Here is a 25,090-nt window from a genome sequence, read left to right on the forward strand (position 1 = left end):
CAAACACTGTTTTGAAAAACATTTTTCAAAACTATTTTAAAAAACAATTATCAAACAGGACCTTAATCTATTTGATTTATTCTCAATAAATGCAAAGCTATTACATGCATTTTTTTTTAGAATAAAGAAGAACCATTGCAAGAAGTTTTGCAATACTTAGAATTCTAAAAATATCTAAATTGATTTTAAGATCTTGGCATTAATTATATAATAATAAAAGTAATACTAATAAAAATATATAATAATCATCCTATATATTTAGGATCTCCACTCATATTCTAGCTAAAAATTCTAAATAGAAGGATTATTTATATTATTTGAATTTTACTTTTGTAACATTTGATATTTTTTATATTTTAAATTGATATTCTGAATAATATTCTCATTAATATATATATGTTTGGAATAGATTGCCGGTTTCAACTGTAATTAACACGCTACAGAAATTCACTGTTGAAGGCTAGCTGCGTGATGCAGGGCACAGCCTTTTCAAATACTTTGTGCGTACGTATCATGGGCGCATGCTTTAAAAATAAATTTATTCTAAAAGAAATGTGAACTTGTCGCCACCCTCTTTATGTTGACAGCACCCCAGCATAAAATAATATAGGCGTCCACTATAATTGAACTCTTAAAGTGGGAAACCCTAGATCAATTTTAATAAACTAATTCAATAATAATAACCAGTGAAATGGCCATCTTCGGTGTGCCATTATTGAACCTTATATATAGACTTTTAGTGAATATTACAATTTTGAAGTAATTGAAAAGGTCACCCTTATCCAATTTTGGCCGTGTGCGGCCTCCTGACTTTGAATATTTTGACACAAGATGTTTTGTGGAAGACAGCAGTTTCATTCAAAGCTTTATTTGTCCTATCTCATCAAGGTTTCCCTGCCACATTGATGAATAGGTCTTGGACCATGCCACCTACTATTATGCCCCAGCAGTATAATTATGGGTTCTTTGATTGTCTTGATGGGTCATATGAAAATTAATGTCATTCTTTCATTCTGTATTTTATAATAAAATTATAATACCAAGTGATGATGTGCAAAATGCAGTCATGCTCCATGAAATTTATTCTAGAAAAAAACTCATTTTCATATGCAACTTACAAAAATTCATTAATTACAGTTTCATCTGTTTATATAGAACCGATTTGAGATAATTACCCAAAGCTTTAGGTCGTTATATGTGTATATATATATTTGGATAGGGTTTCATCCGACCTAGTGCTTCACCATATGAAGCTCCTATTTTATTTTTGCAAAAGGAAAAATTGCCCTTGCAACTCAGCATTGATTGTTGGAAGTTCAATAAGGTCGTTATGAGAACTAAGTATCCTCTACCAAAAACTGATAACTTATTTGACCAACTTCAAGATGCATGTGTTTCATCAATGATGTCGGTCATTGAATGAGGCCATATATTGCGTGGTGATTGGGGCAAATACTACATCTTAAACTTGATTTTGGTATTAAACACGCTCCCCAATTAGTCAGTTGTGTATGCTATGCTTTCCCGTATATTCTATTAGTTGTTGATTTTTTCAACCATTTTCATGAACAAGATGATTTTGGGAACTCTTGGGTCATCCAAACTGCAAAAATGGAGTATAAGTAGAGCCAAAGAATTAAAGTCACATGAAGATCAATGGCACAATCCTATTTCAATCTACAAAAAATTTTAAGTCTGTTAACCTCTACCAGATGTGAGATATCACACATTAGGTTTGTTGATAGTTTACTTTTGACATAAAATTGGTTTAATACAAATAGTTAATACTATTTTTATTGATAATGAAAATATTAAATATATCCATCTTTTCTTTCTTTGTACCCATTTAGATTTGTTTTTATAATAATCCAGGTTCGGGTCTAGACCCATTTTGGTTTCTTTTTTAATAAGACGGGTCTGGAAAAAATATCACCCACCTACTGTTTTCTTTTTTTTTTTCCTTTTAATAAGTGGGTCCATGGAGGAAAATTGTATTTAACTTCACCCTTTTCTTCTTGGCAAAATCAAAATTAACATTCATGCTCCTCTTTGTCCACATCCAACCAATCTCAAAACTGTTAACACTTGTTCATCAAAGCTACAGGACAACCTCGATCAAATAACCTTACACCTAACCATCAAGCATCAAGAGGCTCTGGTTGGCAGAACAAATAATACTTTAGTTATTGCATGGATTTGAATTGAACTGTCTTGTGTCAAAATATTGGAATTCAGAAGGTGGCATGGTTGGTGACTTTGTCAATTACTTCAAAATTGTAATATCCCACTTTTGTTAAGGCTAGTTTTTCTACCCTTCATTGTTTATTTGGTTTTTTTTTTTAATGACAGCTAACATAGCAGGATTTTATTAACATAACATAATCCAACGGCATATAAGGAAGCCTCATGTCATTGGTTATTGTGGATGCTCATAAAATTAAATGGCGGGCTGCTGTCGCCATAAAGAGAATGGCGACATGCTTTTTGATTTGAAGATGTTGAAAGCCTGTAGTTTGACGACCACTTGCTCATACAATTATTACAATTTTTGTTATATTATAAACTTATCTAAAAGCATGCGTGAATGTTACGCCTGTGAATCAGGACTAGCCTTCAAGATTGAATCGTGGTAGCATGTTTTAGCTGAAAAAAAGAGCTATTTATTCCAAATATGGTGAGATTTAAGTATTTTTAACATTTAAATTGGGCTTGGTGTAGGATTTAGTGATCCTAATCTAATTTAAAATGTGTTTAATAGTAATTTTAGAAAGTGCTTTTAATTTTTCTAATATTTGAAATATAAAAATTTTCAATTTTTAGAAAGATTAAAAATACTTCTTAAAATCATTACCGGACATACTCTTAATATTTTATAATATTTATAATTTATATTATATTATATAATGATATTCCGTTAATATCCTTTTAAATAATTTTAAAATAAAAATAAAAATGAAAAATTAATTATATTATATATTATCTTATCTTTATTGAATGATTTGTTTTTTTTTTTTTTTTTTGCCGTTATTTTGATATAATGCGTTACTTGTAAATAAATTTTGGTATATAAAAAGAAAAAAAAAATAAAGTTTAAAAGGTCACTATATGTAGATTCAATCCAATCTTGCCCGAATTTGACCTTTAAACCTAAACAACTCATCTAACTCGATCACCTTAATCATAACCCAAATTCAACCTATACTTTGACTTGAGTTGCATTCCTAATTCTAAACATATCACATAAATAACAACAATATTCAGAATACATGAAATACAAGAAGTCGCATTGAGTAACAGTAATAATATTCAAAAGACATGAAGTGTAAAATATTATTAAAGAACAATTCATATAATGTAAATAATTCTTTCATATTCAAATTTGGATCAGATTTTTGGAAAATGAGTCCAAATCTTAAAATTATTATTATTATTATTATCGCATTATGTTTATTATTATATAACTAGTGGAGGCAAGTGTTGTATACATGGTTATGGTGTCATACAATTTTTTTTTTAAATGGTGTTGCTTAGGACTAAAGTATATTTACTAAGGTTTAATTTTTCTATAAAGACCCTTAAGATAAATGTGAGTTTCTTTTGTTTTATCTTTTTTCATTATACAATATAAACGGTTAAGAGTTTAGAATTCCTATTAATTATTTGTGATGAAATGGTTAAGTCTCAAGCATGCATATGAGCCGAAATTAAAATGATATATCTCATGAAGAATAATGATTGCGTCCATTTCAATTAATTGAGTATGAATGTTAATTAGTAGTGTTATAATTTAAAGCATGCTAAATGCATCTTGATGAAAAGGAAGATTAAGGAATTGATACACAAGGCATCCCCACGTGGGGGAGACATTATATAAACATATATTGCATGCAGCTACAAAAGTTGGCCATGTGACGGCATTAGACATAAAGTTTGACTTTGAAAATTTTGACCCAACGTGGGGATCCATGCGGGGTTTTCGAAGTAACAAAATTTTAGATCTGTTCCAACAACTAAAAGCTCTTGAGGCTTGGAGGCTATTTCTCGATGCTTTCCTGAAAACTCCTATCAAGCAGTACGTCTTCATGATATGGCCGACTTTGATGAACATGCAGTTGATGCATTCAAAGCCACCAACTTCTATGATCATTTCGGAGGAATATAAATTGGATCGGAGGGCCTGTACAATTCTCATCAATTTCCTTGTTCCTCTCTACGGGTTTAAAGCCTTCTAGCACAAGCACCACTTTTAAGTAGTTTTCATCCTGCAGTACTTAGAGGGAAAATGGGTTTAACAGCAGGAAGTTCAAGTTGGCCCTCTTGCATTTCTCCTGCCTGCATTTTTCTTGCTGTGTTCCTCGTTCTCTCAAACATGCCTTGTGAAGCTCACCTATCTCCAACGTTCTATGATCATACCTGTCCAAGAGCACTCAACACTATCCGGACAGCTGTAAGAACTGCGGTGTCACGTGAGCGTAGAATGGCAGCATCGCTGATTCGTCTCCACTTCCACGATTGCTTTGTCCAGGTACCTATTCAATCTCACTCTCAGAATTTTTATTTTTCTTTTGGGAGTTGTTGTTGGAGAAAATTTAGTCACTGGATTAATTAACTGCAGGGCTGTGATGCATCAATCTTGCTTGATGATTCCTCCTCCATTCAAAGCGAGAAGAATGCACCTAATAATTTGAATTCAGTTAGAGGGTATGAAGTCATAGATAATATCAAGTCCAAGGTGGAGAGCATTTGTCCAGGCGTTGTATCTTGTGCAGACATTGTTGCAGTCGCAGCCCGTGATGCATCTGTTGCTGTAAGTATACATTTATCCTCAATTATTTACCCTTAGCATGTTCACTTCAACGTTATATCTATTGCATGGTGACATTGAAGATTAATTCCGATCCCATGTGTATCAAATAGGTTAGTGGCCCAACATGGGCAGTAAAGCTTGGAAGAAGAGACTCCATCACTTCAGGCCTAAGCCAAGCTGCCACCAACCTTCCAAGCTTTAGGGACAGCCTCGACAAGCTCGTTTCCTTGTTCGGCAGCAAAGGTTTGAGTGCAAGAGACATGGTGGCCCTTTCAGGTAAGTGGGAAGCCAAAGAGGCTTTATTTTCATGTGTACGTATGTGGATGAGTTCAATCCCATCCCTTCTCATCATGTATATGCAAGGTTCAACACTGATTAATTCATTCAATGGATACACAGGTTCCCATACAATAGGCCAAGCAAGATGTGTGACATTCAGGGATAGGATATACGACAATGGAACTGACATTGACACCGGCTTTGCCAGTACCAGGAGACGCCGCTGTCCTGCTGATAATGGGAATGGTGATGCCAATCTTGCACCTCTTGAGTTGGTGACGCCCAATTCTTTTGATAACAATTACTTCAAGAATGTCATTCAAAGGAAAGGTCTTCTTCAATCCGACCAAGTGCTTTTTAGTGGAGGATCCACCGACTCTATTGTCAATGAATACAGCAAGAGCCCAAAAACTTTCAGGTCTGACTTTGCATCTGCCATGGTGAAGATGGGAGATATTGAAGCTCTCACCGGATCTGCTGGAGTGATACGAAAATTTTGCAATGTCATAAACTAAATTTGTCCACGAGTCTCTTCATTCAAAATCTCTCGTGTCAATAATGTTTTTTTAACACTTTTTACTTTCATTTCCTTCTTTTCCTTTCATTGTTTGTCATGATGGATCATATCATGGAATTAATGTCATTCTTTCATGCATCCTGTATTTTATAATAAATTCTTGATGTTGTCCTCATCTATTTTGATCCATCCTTCAGTTGCTTCCTTAATTTTTTTTTTTCATTAACATTATTAGTCATACCTCAATTTTTGGGGGGGCTGGTGCATCCATAGACGTCTATACGACACATTGACTAGCTTACCCAAGCAAAGTTACTAAAATATTATACATCATCATTTTTTAACCTTAGTTATAACTATATACCTGAGTATAAAAAAATTTTCAAAGTTCTAATGTAATTCCAATACCAAGTGATGATGTACAAGATACAGTCCATGCTGCATGAAATTTATTCTAGAAAAAAAATTATTCTCATGCAACATACAAAAATTCATTAATTGCAATTTTATAATGACTATGGTGTATTTTCTTCTGTTTATATAAATTTAATTTCACCATATGAAGCTCCAGTTTTGTTTGTGAAAAAAGAAAAATTGGCTCTTGCGGCTTTGAATTGATTATCGGAGTTCAATAAGGCGATTATGAGCTATAAGTATCCTTTACGTGCCTAGAATTGGTGACTTGTTTGACCGATTTCAAGATGCATGTGTGTTTTCTTAGATTGATTTTGATCTGGTTACCCCAAGTTGAGGGTCAAGGGTAATGACATTCCGAGGACTACTTTTTGTACCAAATATGGGCACTATAAGTTCTCTGTAATGCCTTTCGGTTTGACTAATACACTTAGTGCCTTTATGAGTGTATTCAAAACCTATATAGATTAGTTTGTTTTATTTGATGATATGTAATGTCTTCTATGAGTAGAGAGGAGCTTGGACACATGAACGTGTATCTTTCTTGTAATTAATTAAAATACTAAAGCCTAAATATATAATAACCTTGACCAAGAAAAATTAGAGATATGGTTATAGCTCTATACTATTTTGGGTTGTTGGCTTCTAGAATTACCTTGTGTTCAATTTTTTTTTAGATTGGAAAGATTAATTATTTGAAAAAGATAATAAAACCCAATTTAAATAAATAAAAATAAAATATGGAGAAAGATTTTCTAAAATGAACTTATTTAAATTAAAGAATAATTATTGATTTTTAATTCAATTAATCAAAATTAGGGGGTTCTACAATCCAGCTTCGGGTATAAATTTTTAGGCAAAATAAGGATATATATAATGTAACTACTCTTAAGGTAATCAAAATGCATGGTTTAATAAGATCAACATAAGTTTCATATCTTAGAGTTAATCTATATCCTAACTTTTATTGTTGAATTACCTAAAGATGAATGAAAAATAAATTTGGGTTTAGGTATAACATTTTTATGTTTTTACCACTTTGTACAAATTTGCCTTAAAGATAGATAATAATGACAAAACCTCATATCAAGAAATGTTTTTACCACTTTATTCTTTATTCTTAAAGAATAAAGAATTATTAAGAATCCCTGTATCAAGAAATGTGTGATTGTATCATCTCTAAAGTAAAACTAACTCTAGATGATATTTTGATCTCAATAATGGTGTCCTAACCTTTCATTAATTCAATTATTAGTCTAATTACACTAATTATTTCCCTTTTGATCTAATCTTAAGTTTAATGTTTCACCTTAAGATAACTTTTTAGCCTCTCATGGACATGTACTCATATGTACAAGTCATGAAAGAGTAAGAAAGAATCGCTATTTATTTCAAAGAAATTAAAACCAGTATTTTTTTAATAATAAAAAGGAGAAAAACAAACTATGAAAATCATTGATATCTTCTCCCTCAAGAATCCTCTACATGATCTTCATAAACATAAAATTGGAGTTTTTATAGCAAAGTAAACATTAACATGTGACATGCTCCTATTCACACTTATTTCCTAAATAATTATCTAAAAATAATGAAAAAAAAAAACTAAAATCCTGATTTTCAATTATGTGCAATCCACTTGGGATGATGGAGTGCCAAAGATGCAATTGCCGAGGTGGAAGAAAAATCTTGAAGAGGTAGTGTGATTTCGAAATTGGGCTTATTTCAAAATAGATTTTGGAATTAGGCTTATTTTAAAATAGGTTTCGAAAACATAAGTTAAATTTCAAAATCACCATTTTGAATTTGAAATGATCCTTTAGCTCTACCTAATTGTCTTCAAATCGTCATAAATTTAAATAAGAATTTTTGATTTAGAAGCATATCTAACCAATTTTAAGGTATAACGATATTTGATTAGCAAGATCAAGTCTTTACAAAAGAAGCGCTTGACTTTTCCTTGTCGCATGATGATAACTTGAGTTGTAAAATTAAACTTTATATCTTAAATGATGAAGACTTAAGAAAGACACTTTTGTATGGATGATATTATACAATTCATAGCTTGTGCTTAGTATGCCAATAGGTGAAAGTTGAACATCGACCACCCACAAGACAATTACATCCACTTCCCATTCTTAAGAAGAAATAGGAATACATTTCTAAGGATTTTGTTACTAGATTATTGAAGAGCTTAGGAGGCAACAATGCAGTTTGGGTGGCAGTGAATCACTTAATCAAATCTACTCATTTTCTACCTATTTGAGTCACTCTCTTTGGACTTTTTAGCTTCTCTTTATATTAAAGAGATTGTAAGGATACATAAATCCTACCAACCTCCATCGTGTCTGATAGGATCCTTGCTTTACTTCTAGGTTTTGACAAAATTTGTAGGAGGCTTTGGATACTCAATTGAATTTTAGCACTACCTTTTATCATTACATAAATAGAAAATAAAAAAGAGCTATACAAAAATTAGAAGATATGTCAAGGGCGTGTGTTCTAAATTTCAAATGTAACTAGGATGATCATTTACCTTTAGTGGAGTGTGCATATTAATAGTTGCCAAACCAATATTAGGATGGTATGGTAGGCGGTGTATATATCCTACTTATTTGGATTATGTTAGCGAATAGAGAAGATCAATTTAAAGAAGTATCAATGTTTTTAAAACTGGCATGGACCAGTCATTGAACCGGAAAAGTTACCGATTCACGGTTCACTGGTTAAAACGGTGGTCGAACCATGGTCGAATCGATGATATCATAAATATGCAATTTATATATTATTAAAATTAAAAATAATTATAAAAAAATTAAAATATATATGAATAAATTAAAAATCAATAGTATTACTTTATATCTTTGATATTATCAAATTAAATCATATTAATATTTTAAATTTTATTAAATAAAATATGTATAATATTTAAATGTGAATATATTAAAAATGAAAATTTAAACTAATTTTATAATTTTTAAAAATATTATGTTATTTTTATTTAATATTATAAAAAATTTTAAAATCTAATATATATTGTTTTATTTGGCATATTAGATAACAAAATGCATGTAGCTGAATGGTGTCCTAGTTTGATAACAGAACCTAAGGTTCAAACCCTCTTGGTGGAGATTTGTTATATTTTTTTCATTGATTTTAGTTAGCAATCCCACATCGGATTCTGAGAGGAATAAGAATGCAAATGATATATATAAAAGCCATCCTCATCGAGGGCAAAGGCAGCACCTGAGCTCAAGACTTAGCCCATAAAAAGGTTGGGGTGGGTGTGGGCTTTGTCATAATAAGAAAGGGCCAGCATGGGCTTTAGCCAAAAACATTTAAGCCTAATGGAAACCTTCCATGTTTACAAAATAAGGGGGTAACTTGAACTGTTTGGTTCGTTTAGAACAGTCCGATTCCACCGGGTCACCAGTCCGATTACTGGTTTAAGCGATTCGTGACCGGTCCTATACCGAAACGGTTTAATAGAGTAAACCGGACTAGAAATGCGACCAGTTGGACCGGCCGGTCCCGTTCGGTTTTTAAAACATTGAGAAGTATCATTAGATTAACTTACCAATTCATCATTTTAAGTCTATCAAGAGTTTGTTATTTAAATATATAGTTAACCACCTAGCAATGCCACTTCTTAAACTTTGCACCATTAATTGGCTCTGTTTAAATTCTATTCTTAAGAAACTCATATTCATTTTGGAATGAATCTAGACTTATTCTTATTGGAATTCCAACATATTTTCAATATATTATTCATTTCAATGCATGGCAGCCATAAATGCCATCGAGTAGCACTCAAAATCAGGGTTTTCTCATGCTTCAAAGAAAGATTATAAAGAGGCATTGAGTGCAAATTAGTATCTTTTAGCTTATAAATATTCTAAGTCTCTATTTGAGTAGTAATGATTCAATGTAGTAGAGAATGCAACAAAAAGAGGGTAAAAGGTGTCAAAATACAAGTATCAAGGCAACTCAAAGATCAAATCATATTGGAAGGTGGAGAGGTTGGAGATGCTATTGGAAGACTTGGTTATGCAAAAAGATACATATAAAAAAAAACCATGGAAAAAAGTCAAACCACGTAATAACAATTCAAACTGACACCATAGTGCACTATATATATATATTTTTTTTTCAAACTTACAGAAAGAAGAGCAAGGTAATGAAGGAAAGGCTAATATCAAATCATATTGATAATAAACCAGTTGCAATTGGGTCATTCAACATGAAAGGATAAGAGCTAAAACTTGTTGATTTGATAGTATAGAAGCTGGACAAGAACTCTAATGTCAATTTGGTATAAATTCAAACCAATACAGTTTCCAAATTCCTTAGGCAATGCAATAAGTACCTAAACTCAACACTTTAATAGGCTCTAAAGAGCCTTGGTGTGTTTGAGGTGATTTGAACTCATCCATTGTTTAATTTATTTTTTTTAATATCTTAGACTGTTGCTTTTGATCTTTTTATTATTTGTTTTTAGGTTTTTGAAGTGGTTCATGCAATGAATTAGAAGGAAAAATATTACAACGGATCAAAACGGAAGTTGAGGGAAAGAGTTAGCAAGGTAAAGTGGAAGAAAGCAAGGCAAGAAGGCTTGAGTACTGATACCACTAAAAATAACTTCCCCCAAAAAATGTGCATCGCGATAGATGCAGCTAAAATCACGTACCTGAAGCATCCCTACCTAAAACAGGTACCCATATAAAATCCACCCCAAGCAGTCAAGTCAAACCAACCAACGTCATCTATCCAAAGACTTTACACTAACTATAAAAAGGGAAAGTCCAAAGGGGAAAAGGACCAAGCTAAAACCACGTCTTCAAGTACCCTACTCAAAGGTATGCACAATCATTCTACATATGCAGAAGGAGGATCAAAGCCATATAGGTCTATAGGTACAAGCTGCACAAAGGTCCTGTGTGTGACTCTATGTAGGCACATCAACACCAATTCCCTACGTGAGCTCCACTTATCAACTGATCAATGCACCACCCTATGCAAGCTCATCCAGGCACACCCTCCACACACGCCTACAGATCCCCAAGCAAAATACAAGTTTGTGCACTCAGACTTGAACAAATCAAGCCTACTCTCACAAGTTTGTTTCAATAGTGTGTGATGTAAGTTTTAGAAACTGGGTTTCAGAAACTGGGTTTTAGAAAAACCAATATTTCTCATTGTCTATTAGGAAAAGATGATGAGTCTTTTACACTGATGTTTTCTTATATTTATATCTACAACAACCTAACTAACTAACTTCCTTCTTCAAGACGTTCTTAACCGGCTTCTGTTTGTTGCAGCTGACCTCAGTTTGTTGCACCTGATCTTGGTTTGTTGCAGCTGATCCTGGACAGTTACTTTCTTGTTGATCAGCTAGGTATCTTCTATCATCCCCCCGCAAGCTCACAGGAGAGGGAACAACAGATAGCTTCGTTCTGAAACTAAGGAACTGGGAGCTTGAAATATGTTTAGTGAAAATGTCAGCAACCTGTTCAACAGAAGGAAGATACTGAATGACGAGCTGTTTACGAAGAACATGATCCCGTATAAAGTGAAGATCCATTTCAATGTGTTTGGTCCTAGCATGGAACACGGGATTTGCAGCCAAGTGAGCTGCACTTTTATTATCACACCAAAGTAGAGGTGGAGAGGAGGAAGAGAGACAAAGTTCTTGTAGAACATATTGAATCCAAATCATCTCTGAAGTAGCAGACGCAAGAGCGCGATACTCAGATTCTGCACTGCTGCGAGACACAACCTTCTGTTTGTTGGAAGACCATGACACTAAATTCGGACCAAGGAAGATGCCATAGCCACCGGTGCTTCTTCTGTCATCTGGACAAGATGCCCAGTCGGCATCAGTATATCCATGAATATCCAACGAGGTGGACTGCTGCATCTGAATGCCATAGGATACAATGCCTTTGAGATATCGTAAAATCCGTTTCACAGCAAGCCAATGAGTAGTAGTGGGTGTAGCCATGAATTGACAAGTTTTATTAACAGCAAAGGAAATGTCTGGTCTGGTAAGGGTAAGATACTGAAGCGCACCAACCGTGTTGCGATATAAGGTGGCATCCGAGAGAGGTTCACCATCAAGATGAGATAATGTTTGTCCTAACAATCCCGGAGTAGTAGCAGGCTTGGAGTCCAACATGGCTGTGCGAGATAAGAGGTCTTGTGTGTACTTGTGCTGACTGAGATGAAACATAGTACCAGAACGAACTACTTCAATGCCCAAAAAATAATTGACATAGCCCAGGTCACGAAGAGCAAAAGAAGAATTGAGCCGGGTAATAAATGAGGAAACCTGAGCTGAATTGCTGCCAGTTACTAGTATGTCGTCTACATAAATGAGTAAAATAAGAACATCATGTGTTGAATGATGAATAAACATCGAACTGTCAGCTCGAGAAGCTTGAAATCCCCAGCCAAGAAGTGAAGTGCTGAGTTTGGTATACCATGCCCGGGGGGCCTGCTTAAGGCCATATAAAGCCTTGTTAAGCTTGCAAACATGAGAAGGATATTGAGAATTGATAAAGCCCGGGGGTTGTTGCATAAACACATGCTCTTCAAGATCTCCATGGAGAAAGGCATTCTGTACATCAAGTTGGTGAACTGACCAGTTAAATGAGAGTGCAATTGCAAGTATAATGCGGATAGTAGAAGCCTTGACAACTGGACTAAAAGTCTCAAAATAATCGAGACCCAGAGTTTGAGTAAATCCTTGTGCAACTAATCGGGCCTTATAACGATCAACTGTTCCATCTGGTTTATATTTGAGTTTGTAGACCCATTTACAACCAATTATATTGCCATTGGAGGGTGGTGGAACTAGATGCCATGTGTTGTTTCTTTGGAGAGCAGAAAACTCTTTTTCCATGGCAATAACCCAATTTGAATCTTTAACAGCCTGTGTGAATGTAGTAGGTTCAGAGATGTGAGATGAGAAGTAGACCTTCTTCTTGCTGATGCCATTCTTTGCACGTGTGACCATGGGATGCTGATTAGTAGGGTGAGGTTCAGAAGTGGAGATGTCAGCAAAAGGAACTTGTATCAGGTCTGGTAAAGAAATAGTGGAGGAAGGCATATTAGTTAACGATGGGCTTGAGGTGGAAGGAGTTGTATGGGAAGGTAGTGAGGACACGGGAGGAGATGAGAAAGGAAGAAGGGCTGGAGTGGGGATAGTAACTGCAGATGAGGACTGATCTGGAGCAGACTGAAAAGGGAACACCGTTTCATGAAACACAACATGCCTAGTAACATAGAGACGACCTGACAAGGGGTCAAGACACATATAACCTTTGTGATTGGAACTATAGCCAAGGAAAACGCACTTACTGGAGCGATAGGAGAGTTTATTTTTGTTGTATGGTCGAATATAAGGGTAGCATAAGCAACCGAAAATTTTAAAGATGTGATAATTTGGTGATTTGCCAAAAAGAATTTGAAAGGGAGATTGATAATTGAGAACCTTAGTAGGTAGCCGATTTATAAGGAAAATAGCTGTATGAAATGCATATAGCCAAAACTTGAAAGGAAGGATGCAGTGGCTAATAGAGCAAGACCAGTTTCAATTATATGTCGTAATTTGCGCTCCGCTCGACCATTCTGTTCAGGTGTGTATGGACAAGAAAACTGACTTTTAATACCATGCATAGCAAGGTATGAAGAGAAGGCTTTAAATTCACCACCATTATCAGACCGTAAACATTGTATCCGAGAATTAAACTGATTTTCAACTAGACTTTTGAACTTTATGAATACAGATAATGCTTGATCTTTGCTGTGCAATGGATAAATCCAAGAGAAACGAGAAAAATCATCAACAAACAAAATGAAGTAGCGTGCACCAGTTGTGGACGGAATGGAAGCAGGGCCCCAAAGATCAGCATGAAGTAAAGCTAAAGGATGAGAAGCTCTAGAAACAGACACATTGAAAGGCAATTTATGACTTTTTGCATATTGACAAGCACAACAGACATTGTTTTTATGGCATTGATGTGAAATATTACAAGAGGTAAGAATGTGTTTCAAGATATTATCAGCAGGGTGTCCAAGCCGAGAATGCCAAAGTGTAGTTGTGGTTGTTAAAGAAAGATTGGAAGACCTGTCATAACTAGAAGAGACAAAAGCTGCAGGTGAAGGCACAAATCTGGCAGGGAATCTATATAAGCCATGTTCAAGACTTCCTTGAAGAAGTATCTTCTTGGTGACCTGATCCTTGACAAAAAAGAATTGAGGATGAAACTCAAAGAAAGTATTATTATCAGCACAAAACTGTGAGACACTAATGAGATTAGTAGCAATATCAGGAACGTGAAGTACTTGTCTCAGTTGAAAGGTTTTAGAAGAGGAAGGAAAGAAAGTAGTGCCTGTATGTAAAATACGAAGGTGCTTACCATTCCCAACAATCACCTTGTCATTACCCATGTATGGCTGTACATCTGAGAGTGGATCAACACTTTGTGATAGGTGATGTGTAGCACCAGTGTCAAAAAACCATGCCTCATCAGATATAGTGGAAGGAGATGCCATCATAGCTTGCACTTGATTCTTGGCATTTGGTTTATTTGTTTGAACGGTGTCCATATTAGGATTGTAGCCTTGGAAGTTAATATCAAACCTGTGGTAGCAGCGAACCACGGTGTGGCCAAACTTGCCACAAAGTTGGCACTGTGGTCGATGCTGAGATGATTGTGAGCGCCCACCATTTGTACCTCTTCTTGTGTTGAACCCAGACTGTCTATTTTGACCAGAGGATCTTTTATTGTTGAAATGTTGATATTGTGGTGTAGCAAGATTAGCAGAGATGACGTTATCTTCTGCAACTGAATTCTGAAAGCTAAGTCGTTGTTCATGGGTGAGTAAAATGTTGTGTACAGAGTGGAGAGACATCTCATCTTCACGTGCTGTAAGAGAGGCTACTATGGAGTTGTAGTCTGCCCCAAGACCTCCAAGAAGTTGGAGGATCTGATCTCTATCAGTCACAGGTTCTCCAATGGACGCCAAATTATCTGCCAAACTCTTTAGTTTAAGAATGTATTCCATCATTGTCAATGAACCTTTCCTTGTGGTTTGGAACTCTAGGCGTAGTTGCATCACCCTAGCCCTTGAAGAAGCCGAAAAGATTCGTTCTAAAGCAAACCAGGCTGCATGAGAGGATTGATAGCCAACTATCTGGCCCATGATTTCAGGAGTGAGTGAGGAGTAGATCCAGCTAAGGATCATGCGATCGAATCGTCGCCACATAACAAAATCTGGGTTTGTTTCTCTAGAACTTGTTTTCTGAGGTGGACAAATTTTCAGACCTTCAATATGATCTTCAAAACCATTGGCAAAGATAACGTTCTCCATTTGTGTTCTCCAAAGAATGTAATTGTTTCAATCAAGTTTGATCGGCAATGCATGATTCAGCATCTGCATTGTTTGAGTAGCACCGGTAGATGAAGGTAGGGTACCAGCTTGTAACCCTGATGACTGTGTTGAACTCATCATGAATAGAATGGAGGTTATCTACAAAGAACTAAAACTGATATGAAGAAGAAGAAGAAGAAGTCTTGTAAAAAAAAAGAAATACCAAAGCTCTGATACCATGTAAGTTTTAGAAACTGTGTTTCAGAAACTGGGTTTTAGAAAAACCAATATTTCTCATTGTCTATTAGGAAAAGATGATGAGTCTTTTACACTGACGTTTTCTTATATTTATATCTACAACAACCTAACTAACTAACTTCCTTCTTCAAGACGTTCTTAACCGGCTTCTGTTTGTTGCAGCTGACCTCAATTTGTTGCACCTGATCTTGGTTTGTTGCAGCTGATCCTGGACAGTTACTTTCTTGTTGATCAGCTAGGTATCTTCTATCATGTGATTCTATTAACATAATATAAAAAAATTTCAAAATTAACTTCTATCCATTTGTTTACATACATATGGTTCAATAATGGCATACAAGAGACGACCATTTCATTGGTTATTACTATTGAATTAATTTATTAAAATTGATCTCGGGTTTCCCCTTTGAAGAGTTCAATCATAGTGGACGCTCACATAATTAAATCCTGGGCTGCTGTCACCTTAAAGACAATGGCGACAAGTTCACATTTATTTTTATTATTATTAAATTTATTCTTAAAGCATACGGCTATGTTACGCCCAAAGTTTTTGAATTAATATAGCAGAAAGCATCCAAGGCTTAGAGACTTTTCCAGGTAAGAAAAATGTGAGCTTTATTTATGTAAAGAACATATTGCATACATCTGCTATCTGCCGAAATAAGACATAAGAAAACAAATTATTTAGAATGAAACACTGAAGTTTGACTTTGAAAATTTTGACCCAACGCGGGGATCCATGCTCTTGAGGCTTGGTGTGGAGCAGTTTCCTGATGGTTTCCTAAAAACTATTAGTTGCCCGTCTTCATTATAAGGCCGACTTTGATGAACATGTAGTTGATGCATTCCAAGCCACCAACTGCTAGTCTGCTATGATCATATTCATTTACGAGGAGTATAAATAGGGTGCAGGGCTTGTACAATTCTCATCAATTTCCTTGTTCTTCTCTACGGGTTTTAAAGCCTTCCTGCACAAACCACACTTAGTCAGTTTCCAGCCTGCACTTAGAGGGAAAATGGGTTTAACAAGTTGGCCCTCCTGCATTTCTCCTGCCTGCATTTTTCTTGCTGTGTTCCTCATTTTCTCAAACATGCCTTGTGAAGCTCAGCTATCTCCAACATTCTATGCTGATACCTGTCCAACAGCACTCACCACCATCCGGACAGCTGTCAGAACAGCGGTGTCACGTGAGCGTAGAATGGCAGCATCGCTGATTCGTCTCCACTTCCACGATTGCTTTGTTCAGGTACTGATTCAATCTCACTCTCAGAATTTTCATTTTTCTTTTAGGAGTTGTTGGAGAAAATTGAATAGTCACTGGATTAATTAATTGATTCCAGGGCTGCGATGCATCAATCTTGCTTGACGATTCCTCCTCCATTCAAAGCGAGAAGAATGCACCTAATAATTTGAATTCAGTTAGAGGGTATGAAGTCATAGATAATATCAAGTCCAAGGTGGAGAGCATTTGTCCAGGCGTTGTATCTTGTGCAGACATTGTTGCAGTCGCAGCCCGAGATGCATCTGTTGCTGTGAGTATACATTTATCCTCAATTATTTACCCTTAGCATGTTCACTTCAACGTTATATCTATTGCATGGTGACATTGAAGATTAATTCCGATCCCATGTGTATCAAATAGGTTAGTGGCCCAACGTGGACAGTGAAGCTTGGAAGAAGAGACTCCACCACTTCAGGCCTCAGCCTAGCTGCAACCAACCTACCAAGCTTTAGGGACAGCCTCGACAAGCTTGTTTCCTTGTTCGGCAGCAAAGGTTTGAGTGCAAGAGACATGGTGGCCCTTTCTGGTAAGTGGAAACCCAAAGAGGCATTATTTTCATGTGTATATGTAATGATGGAGTTCAATTCCATCCCTTCTCATCATGTATATTCATGGTTCAATAGTACTGATGAATTCACTGAATGGAAATACAGGTTCTCATACAATTGGCCAAGCTAGATGCGTGACATTCCGTGATAGGATATACAATGGAACTGACATTGACGCTGGCTTTGCCAGTACCAGGAGACGCCGTTGTCCTGCTGATAATGGGAATGGTGATGCCAATCTTGCACCCCTTGAGTTGGTGACACCCAATTCTTTTGATAACAATTACTTCAAGAATCTCATTCAAAGGAAAGGCCTTCTTCAATCCGACCAAGTACTTTTTAGTGGAGGATCCACCGACACTATTGTCAATGAATACAGCAAGAGCCCAAAAACTTTCAGGTCTGACTTTGCATCTGCCATGGTAAAGATGGGAGATATCGAACCTCTCACTGGATCTGCTGGAGTGATACGGAAATTCTGCAACGTCATAAACTAATTACTCCACCAGTTTCTTCATTCAAAATCTCGAAGTGTCAATAATGTTTTTCAATACTTCTTCCCTTCATTTCCTTCTTTTCCTTCAATATTGTTCGTCTTAATGGATCATATTATGAAAATTAATGTCATTATTTCATTCTGTACTCTATAATAAATTCTTATTGATGTTGTCCTCTAATCTATTTCGGTCCATCCCTTAGTTGGCTCCTTAATTTTTTTTTCTTTCTCTTACTAAAATACATCCTTAATCATTGGGAGTCTGCTTGTCTCTCTTATATAAATATTAACTAACAGCTTACCCGAGCAAATTAAAATATTATACATCATCATTTTTTAATTAACTTCAGTATGAATATCTTCCTGAAAGAAACAAATACCAATGTTCCGATGAAACTACAATAAAGTTATGCTTCATTAAATTTGTTCAGGAAAAGGATTATCAAATCTCATATGCAACTTACAAAAATTCATTAATTAATGATTGTGATCTATTTACTCTATTTATATAAAATTGATTTCAGCGTTATTGCCCAATTTTTTAAGGTAGGTAGTATATATATTGATTAGCAATAAAAAAAATCCACAAATAATATATTGAATTAGATTATACAATATTCAAGATGAACACATCAAACATATCTTCGACACTAAAATTTGTTTAATCTAAACATAGGACAAGATGTGGAAAATAGGTTTAATTCCTCTAAACTAGGGAGGTGACAAGTGGTATTCCACATGGGATAGAAGATAAAGTTCTTGACATTATATAAGTATAAGTTCCTTACTAAATAGACGCATTTTGAAGTTATGAGGACTTCTTAGACCCATAGCGAACAATATCTATACGATTGGGTCATTATAAATGGTATCAAAGTTAATCCCCGATCCTAGTGTTGGAGTTTGTTTGGTCCCATCTGGGGTATTTGTTTATTTTACCCAATAATCTCATAAGACACAATAAGGATGTTGTATTTGAATGAGAGATTATTTGTGATATTCCACATCGGATAGGAGAAACATCCCCTAAAATTATATAAGTACAGACTCCTATTAACTAAATAAATGCATTTTAAAGTTGTAATGACTCTTTAAACCCAGAGTGGATAATATTTATACGATTGAAAACAGATTGCTAAATGACAAGTCATAATGGCAAGTGAGTCTCTCAAGGGCATTGGTGGGTTTACTTGAAGGAGTCAGACCTACATAATTTTCCAAGTACGTTCCAACTCTACTTGTGAGTAGAAACTTGTATAACGAATAGCTTATTTATGTTACAACTTGAGGTGGAGGGCACAACATTCATTGGCATTGACATCTGGTGGGCATCTAAAAGTGTTTGAGCATTTGCTTAGGGGTTGGCATTTGGACCAAGTACCGTACCATTCGGATTAAGGTCGTTGGCTGGTCCGATCATCTCTAGGTATATTTGGAAAATCATGTTTTTCTATTTCAAATTGGGTTAAATTCTTTCAATGTAAACTTCATTTGGGCTATGCTCAGGTCATGGTTTGAACAACTTCAATTTAAATATGATTTAATATTTATATAGTATTTATTATTATTTATGTCATCTTATATAATATTATTTATTTTACTTGTTATTTCAAATTTTAAAGGAAAAAAAATCAAAACTATAATTATGTCATTTGTTATTTAATCTTATTAGAAAGATACATATATTTATTTTACTTCTATCATGTTAAAATCCTACCTCGTTTACCTGTTAAATATTGATCTAAATATATACAAAGGAGTTTTAAAAATACATTACGAATCGATTCAACATTATCCAATCATGCCTAACTACATCAATTTGATCAATCTGATTAACCCAAGTTAAGTCTAACCTTAACTCAATCCAAGATTCAAAAATGAAGTTGGATTAGACTTTAAATGAGAGTGACTTAAATGCAATGTTTAATTTTCTAAATGCGAAGATTAGAGTTTGCATTGGCCACTAAACTAACCTAACCTAAACTAGGTACCCAAGTTGCATTTTAAATTGTGACTGATGATGAAGGTGGATATAACATTTTGTTATGAAAAGTGCATAAAAGGTTGAAGTCGTTAAATGGCGAAGATTTTCAATGGTTAGAAACCACGAATGATTTACAAAGAAAATTTTGTTAATTTGTTAGCACAGCTGGTTATGTGAACATAATTTTTTGACTGTATCACATTTAAATTAAGGATATGCATTACAAATATGTAACATATTTGTGGGAAGAATGTCCACAGATGCACATATCACACCATTACCCTCCACGTCATGGTGGTAAGAATCATTGAAGGGATCGTATCTAAAAATTATTACCAAAATGATCAACACAAATAAAATAACTAAAAAATTGAATAATTATAGTAACTACCCCATCATAATTATAGAAAAAATATCTTGGGCTGGTTAATCTCAGAGCTAAACTAGATGAAAGTTTTCTGAGGCAGAACCATTGGTTAATATTGCAAGCAGTTAACGTCTTTGTTGATTTCAATACTTGGATGGTGGGTAAGTCAATCTATTTGTTCCATATCCATCATAACCCCATGTATGCAATGACTTTCATTAGTAAATCATGCACTCATCTAAGACTACACATATTCACCTAGCAGGGGAATGATGAATTCACAAAACATGATCGCTTGCCATTAGAGGCATTGCCATATTCAGATCGGACGGTCATATTTAAATAAGAGTAGAAGAATTATACAAATTTATAAGGGAATTTTCCCAAAGCCATCAAACAACAGCCACAATGCATTCTAAAATACAAAAATCAAAGAATGACGGTACCAGCGAAAACAAAGAAAAAAACAAAGAAGTACGTCCACTAACATTGATATTGACACTTCGATTTGAATGAAAAAATCGTGGACAAATTAGTTTATGACGTTGCAGATTTTTCTTATTTCTCCAGCAGAGCCAATAAGAGGTTCGATATCTCCCATTTTTACCATGGCAGATGCAAATTCAGAACTGAAAGTTGAAGGGCTTTTGCTATACTCGGTCACAATACTATCCGTAGATCCTCCGTTAAAAAGTACCTGATCTGATTGAAGGAGGCCTTTTCTTTGAATGAGATTCTTGAAGTAATTGTTATCAAAAGAATTGGGAGTCACCAAATCCAGGGGTGCAAGATTGTCATCACCATTCCCATTATTAACAGGACACCGGCGTCTCCGGGTACTAGCAAAGCCAGTATCAATGTTAGTCCCATTGTCGTATATTCTATCGCGGAAGGTCACGCATCTTGCTTGGCCTATTGTATGGGAACCTGCATATTTTAATGAATTAAATACTTATAATTAGCAGACAAGTGCAGGGTGACAAGTGACTACAACTCCAACACTAAGTACTGATTCAGTAAGACCTGTTGAGGGTTCCAATTACCTGAAAGAGCAACCATGTCTCTTGTACTTAAACCTTTGCTACTGAACAAGGGAATAAGCCTGTCTAGGCCGTCTCTAAAGGTTGGAAGGTTGGCTGCAGCTTGGCTGAGGCCTGAAGTGGTGGAATCTCTTCTTCCAAGCTTCACTGTCCATGTTGGCCCCCCAACCTATTTTGAATGGAATTTTAAATTAATATCATCATGAAGTTGGTGTATAAAGATTAATCAAGTGATGGTAATGATTAATGATTAATGAATACTTACTGCAACAGATGCGTCTCGTGCTGCCACTGCAAGAATATCTGCACAGGATACAACCCCTGGACAAACGTTCTCCACCTGAGACTTGACATTGTCTATGACTTCGAACCCTCTAACTGAATTGTTGTTGTTAGGTGCATTTTTCTCACTTTGAATGGTGGGGGAATCATCAAGCAAGATCGATGCGTCACAGCCCTGAAATATAATTAATCCAAAGATTTAATAACTTTCTTCACCAAGAAAAAAATTTCTGACCGAACCAAATGGAGTTGGAAATATGAGAATGAACACCTGAACAAAGCAGTCATGGAAGTGGAGACGAATCAGAGATGCTGCCATTCTACGCTCGCGGGATACCGCAGTCCTTATGGCTGTCCGGATGGTACTGAGCACATTTGGACAGGTATTATCATAGAATGATGAAGAAAGCTGAGCTTCACATGGCATGTTTGAGAGAATCAATAACCCAGCAACAAGAAGAAATGCATGAGACACGCAGGAAGGCCATCTTGAGCTCCCAGCTTCCAAGCCCATTTTCCCTCTTAGTTTTTGCTGTTGATTGTGCAAGAGGAGGAATGGAGATCTCTATGAGACTTTCACAATATATCTAAACCCCTAGAAAAGACAGTCAGTTTCTTTCTTTGTGTGATATTGCTAAGCAAGTAGTTTTGATCAGTGGTGCAAAGGCCTCATATCTTATTTATAGTGGTTGATGGGGGAGATGAGCACTTGGATTGACGCATAACCTGTTCATCAAAGTCGGCATCATAATGGAGACATGCAAGAGTTTTAGGAACACCTTGGTTGAATAGTCTTATACCTCATATTACCTAAGGATGGCAATGGACAGGGTTTTTCGGATACCCTCTCCGCCCCTAATGGGACAGGGTTTAAATTTAATAAACAGGTATGAAATATTTTTTTAAACCCGGGGCGGGTTTGGGTATTGCCCCATCTCGCCCCGCCCCGCCCCGCCCCGTTTACATATAAAATTAATTTAATTTAAATTTTAAAATTAATTTAATTTAAATTTTAAAACTAATTTAATTTAAAATTTTATTTTACTATTTTTAATATATAGATAATAATAAAAAATTTTAATTAAATAAGTTATAAAAAATATAATAATTTTATTATTTATAAAATATATTTATTTTAATATAATTAAAATTTTAAAAGTAATTTTTAAAAAAAATTTAAAAAAAAAAAAAAAAAACTAAGCGAGGCGGGGTTGGGATGGGGCAACCCGTCCCAAACCCGCTCCGTTGCCATTCCTAATAGTACCCCGAGTTATGAAACTTTCCTTTGTCAGATGCCCAACGCTGATTTGGGTTGCTTCTACATTTTATTATGCCCTATTTTGATGGTGGAAAATGTCAAAGTGGAGATAAAATAAGTTTGAATCAGATCATTTTTCTTTTTATTAAGTTTATTCCATTATTTTATTAAGTTTAAAACTAAAACCTTGGGTTAAAAAAACCTCATATCATTTATTATAACATCCCTTTAAAAGCATATGTCACACGTGGAAGGTCAATTTAGGTTGACTGCTCCATGCCAACCATAAAGGTATGGGCCATGCAGCATCTTGCCATCAAAATTGAACAGTGGCATCGCGTTATAGCTTAGACTTTTTCAGATTATTCTCCGTAAAGGTATTGCTTACTTATGTACAACGCAAAAGCTATTTTAAATATTAATCTTTCATATTTACAATTATTCCTCGTAACACTACATACAAAACAATTTAAAACATCTAAAATTTATTCTAAAAAATACTCTGTGTTCAAAATAAATTCTCAAAAAACTATGTTCCATAAAGAAGTTTCCAATACATGTTGTGAGTTAGAAAATTATTTAAAAGAATAGTTTTCTCATTAGTCATTATCCTAATCCATGATCAATTCATAGTGTACTATTTGCCATAAATGCTAAATCAGAGTGAGTTTCATGGTATTTCTAATCAATACGCTCCTAGTGAAAGTTGTTTTTTATAAAAGTGTTTTAAGATAATTCTCCATCAATTGCTTTTTGTAATATATTGTAAGCCATTTTTTAAATTTTTTAAAAATATTTTCTAAATTTTATTAAATAATTTATTCTTTTTAAATATTTTTTATATAATAAATACTTTTTAAAAGCACTGTCAAAATAATTCTTGATTATATTATTTGTTTTATGGTTTAAAGGGTAACTAAATTCTATCCCATGTTTCTTAAAGAACCATCTTAGTTCCAATGTTAACAAATTTGGATATTCCTACGGATTTGAATAACCTAAGGTTTTAATTTAAATATTTATGAAAGCGATTTCAATTATATAGTGTGAGTTCTATCTTTGACTTCTCATTTATATTCTAAAAACATATGTGGAGGTACCAAAAATTGAACCTCTAGGAGGCTGAACCACCAAGAGAATGGTCAACCTCAAAATTTAAAGGTGCACAAATTCACTTCGCCCCAAAATGAGGACCATAAAAAGGGACGACCTCCTTACAGATTGATTGAACTAACCAAACTATGCCTAAAAAGACGAGCCTCATTACTTTTGTCTTTATGTACTCAAAAGTCAACAAATCATACAACAGTCTATAGCAACCATGATAGATTGACCATCGAGACCTGCACCTAAAAAGTTGAGCCCAATAGCTATTGTCCTCATATGATCAAAGTTAAGAAAGTATGCAGAAAAGCCTATAGCAACCTGCAGCAACAACAAAGCAATGGCCTATATAAAGCCCTCACCATGAAGCAATTTGGGGGAATAGCTCTGGTATTCACTAGAAACTCTTGTAAAAATTCTCATATAGGTTCTCCTCCCTACAAGAAATTTCACTTTGTATCTAGCAAAGATATAATAAAAGTTCAATTATCCTAGAAGATTTTGAGCATCTCCAATATGCTATATGTGTAAGGTCAAATTGTATTGATTGTACATCTCTATGCTAATCATAGAGATATGGACCATTGCAGCATCAAACCATCAAAATTGAGAAATAGCACCGCATTTTAGCTGAAATATATGACCCATTCGAACCTTAATATTGAAGCCTTTGTTCCATCCTCTATGTCTCTTACTAAACACTGCTAAAGTCTAGATTATAGATTAGATAGAGTAGATAGTTATGCTTAATAGATTAGTACTTGAATGATCTACAATTGATTTTAGATTCAATTATTCCGAAACTATATGTCTATTAATTTTAGAATTTAATCAAACCCCAATATTGTAGATAGTTATTCTTAAAAGATTGGTACTTGAATGAATGAAATAGAATTAATTTTTAGATTCAATTATTCCAAAACTATAGGTCTATTAATTTTTATACTTTAATCAAACCCCAATATTAATAATCTAAAAATCACAAATAAGTAAATCAACTTTAGTCAATTTATAAATATTTTCATAAATGTATTTGTGTTAGCTTCTCAACCCAAACTCAGGCAAATACAATTAATAAACA

The 25,090-nt window shown here is 34.7% G+C and overlaps 3 protein-coding genes across 3 annotated transcripts; 2 read left to right on the plus strand and 1 right to left on the minus strand.

Annotated features, from left to right (window-relative positions):
• The first annotated feature begins 4,217 nt into the window (after positions 1 to 4,217).
• Positions 4,218 to 5,731, plus strand: LOC117903918 (lignin-forming anionic peroxidase-like). The gene is made up of 4 exons (XM_034819828.1): positions 4,218 to 4,525; positions 4,616 to 4,807; positions 4,918 to 5,083; positions 5,207 to 5,731. The coding sequence occupies exons 1-4, from the start codon at positions 4,283 to 4,285 to the stop codon at positions 5,599 to 5,601; spliced, it is 996 nt and encodes a 331-aa protein (XP_034675719.1). The 5' UTR covers positions 4,218 to 4,282; the 3' UTR covers positions 5,602 to 5,731.
• A 10,815-nt stretch (positions 5,732 to 16,546) lies between these two features.
• LOC117910946 (lignin-forming anionic peroxidase-like) lies at positions 16,547 to 18,155 on the plus strand. Its single transcript, XM_034825460.1, has 4 exons — positions 16,547 to 16,894; positions 16,989 to 17,180; positions 17,291 to 17,456; positions 17,584 to 18,155. The coding sequence occupies exons 1-4, from the start codon at positions 16,664 to 16,666 to the stop codon at positions 17,973 to 17,975; spliced, it is 981 nt and encodes a 326-aa protein (XP_034681351.1). The 5' UTR covers positions 16,547 to 16,663; the 3' UTR covers positions 17,976 to 18,155.
• Positions 18,156 to 20,857: 2,702 nt separating this feature from the next.
• On the minus strand, positions 20,858 to 22,161 carry LOC117920960 (lignin-forming anionic peroxidase-like). Its single transcript, XM_034838685.1, has 4 exons — positions 21,919 to 22,161; positions 21,631 to 21,822; positions 21,369 to 21,534; positions 20,858 to 21,252 (listed from the first exon to the last, which is right to left on the minus strand). Exons 1-4 carry the CDS (start codon positions 22,159 to 22,161, stop codon positions 20,858 to 20,860), a joined length of 996 nt encoding a protein of 331 aa, XP_034694576.1.
• Between the last annotated feature and the right edge of the window lie 2,929 nt (positions 22,162 to 25,090).

This window comes from Vitis riparia, chromosome 1 (assembly GCF_004353265.1).
Source record: "Vitis riparia cultivar Riparia Gloire de Montpellier isolate 1030 chromosome 1, EGFV_Vit.rip_1.0, whole genome shotgun sequence".
NCBI lineage: Eukaryota > Viridiplantae > Streptophyta > Magnoliopsida > Vitales > Vitaceae > Vitis > Vitis riparia.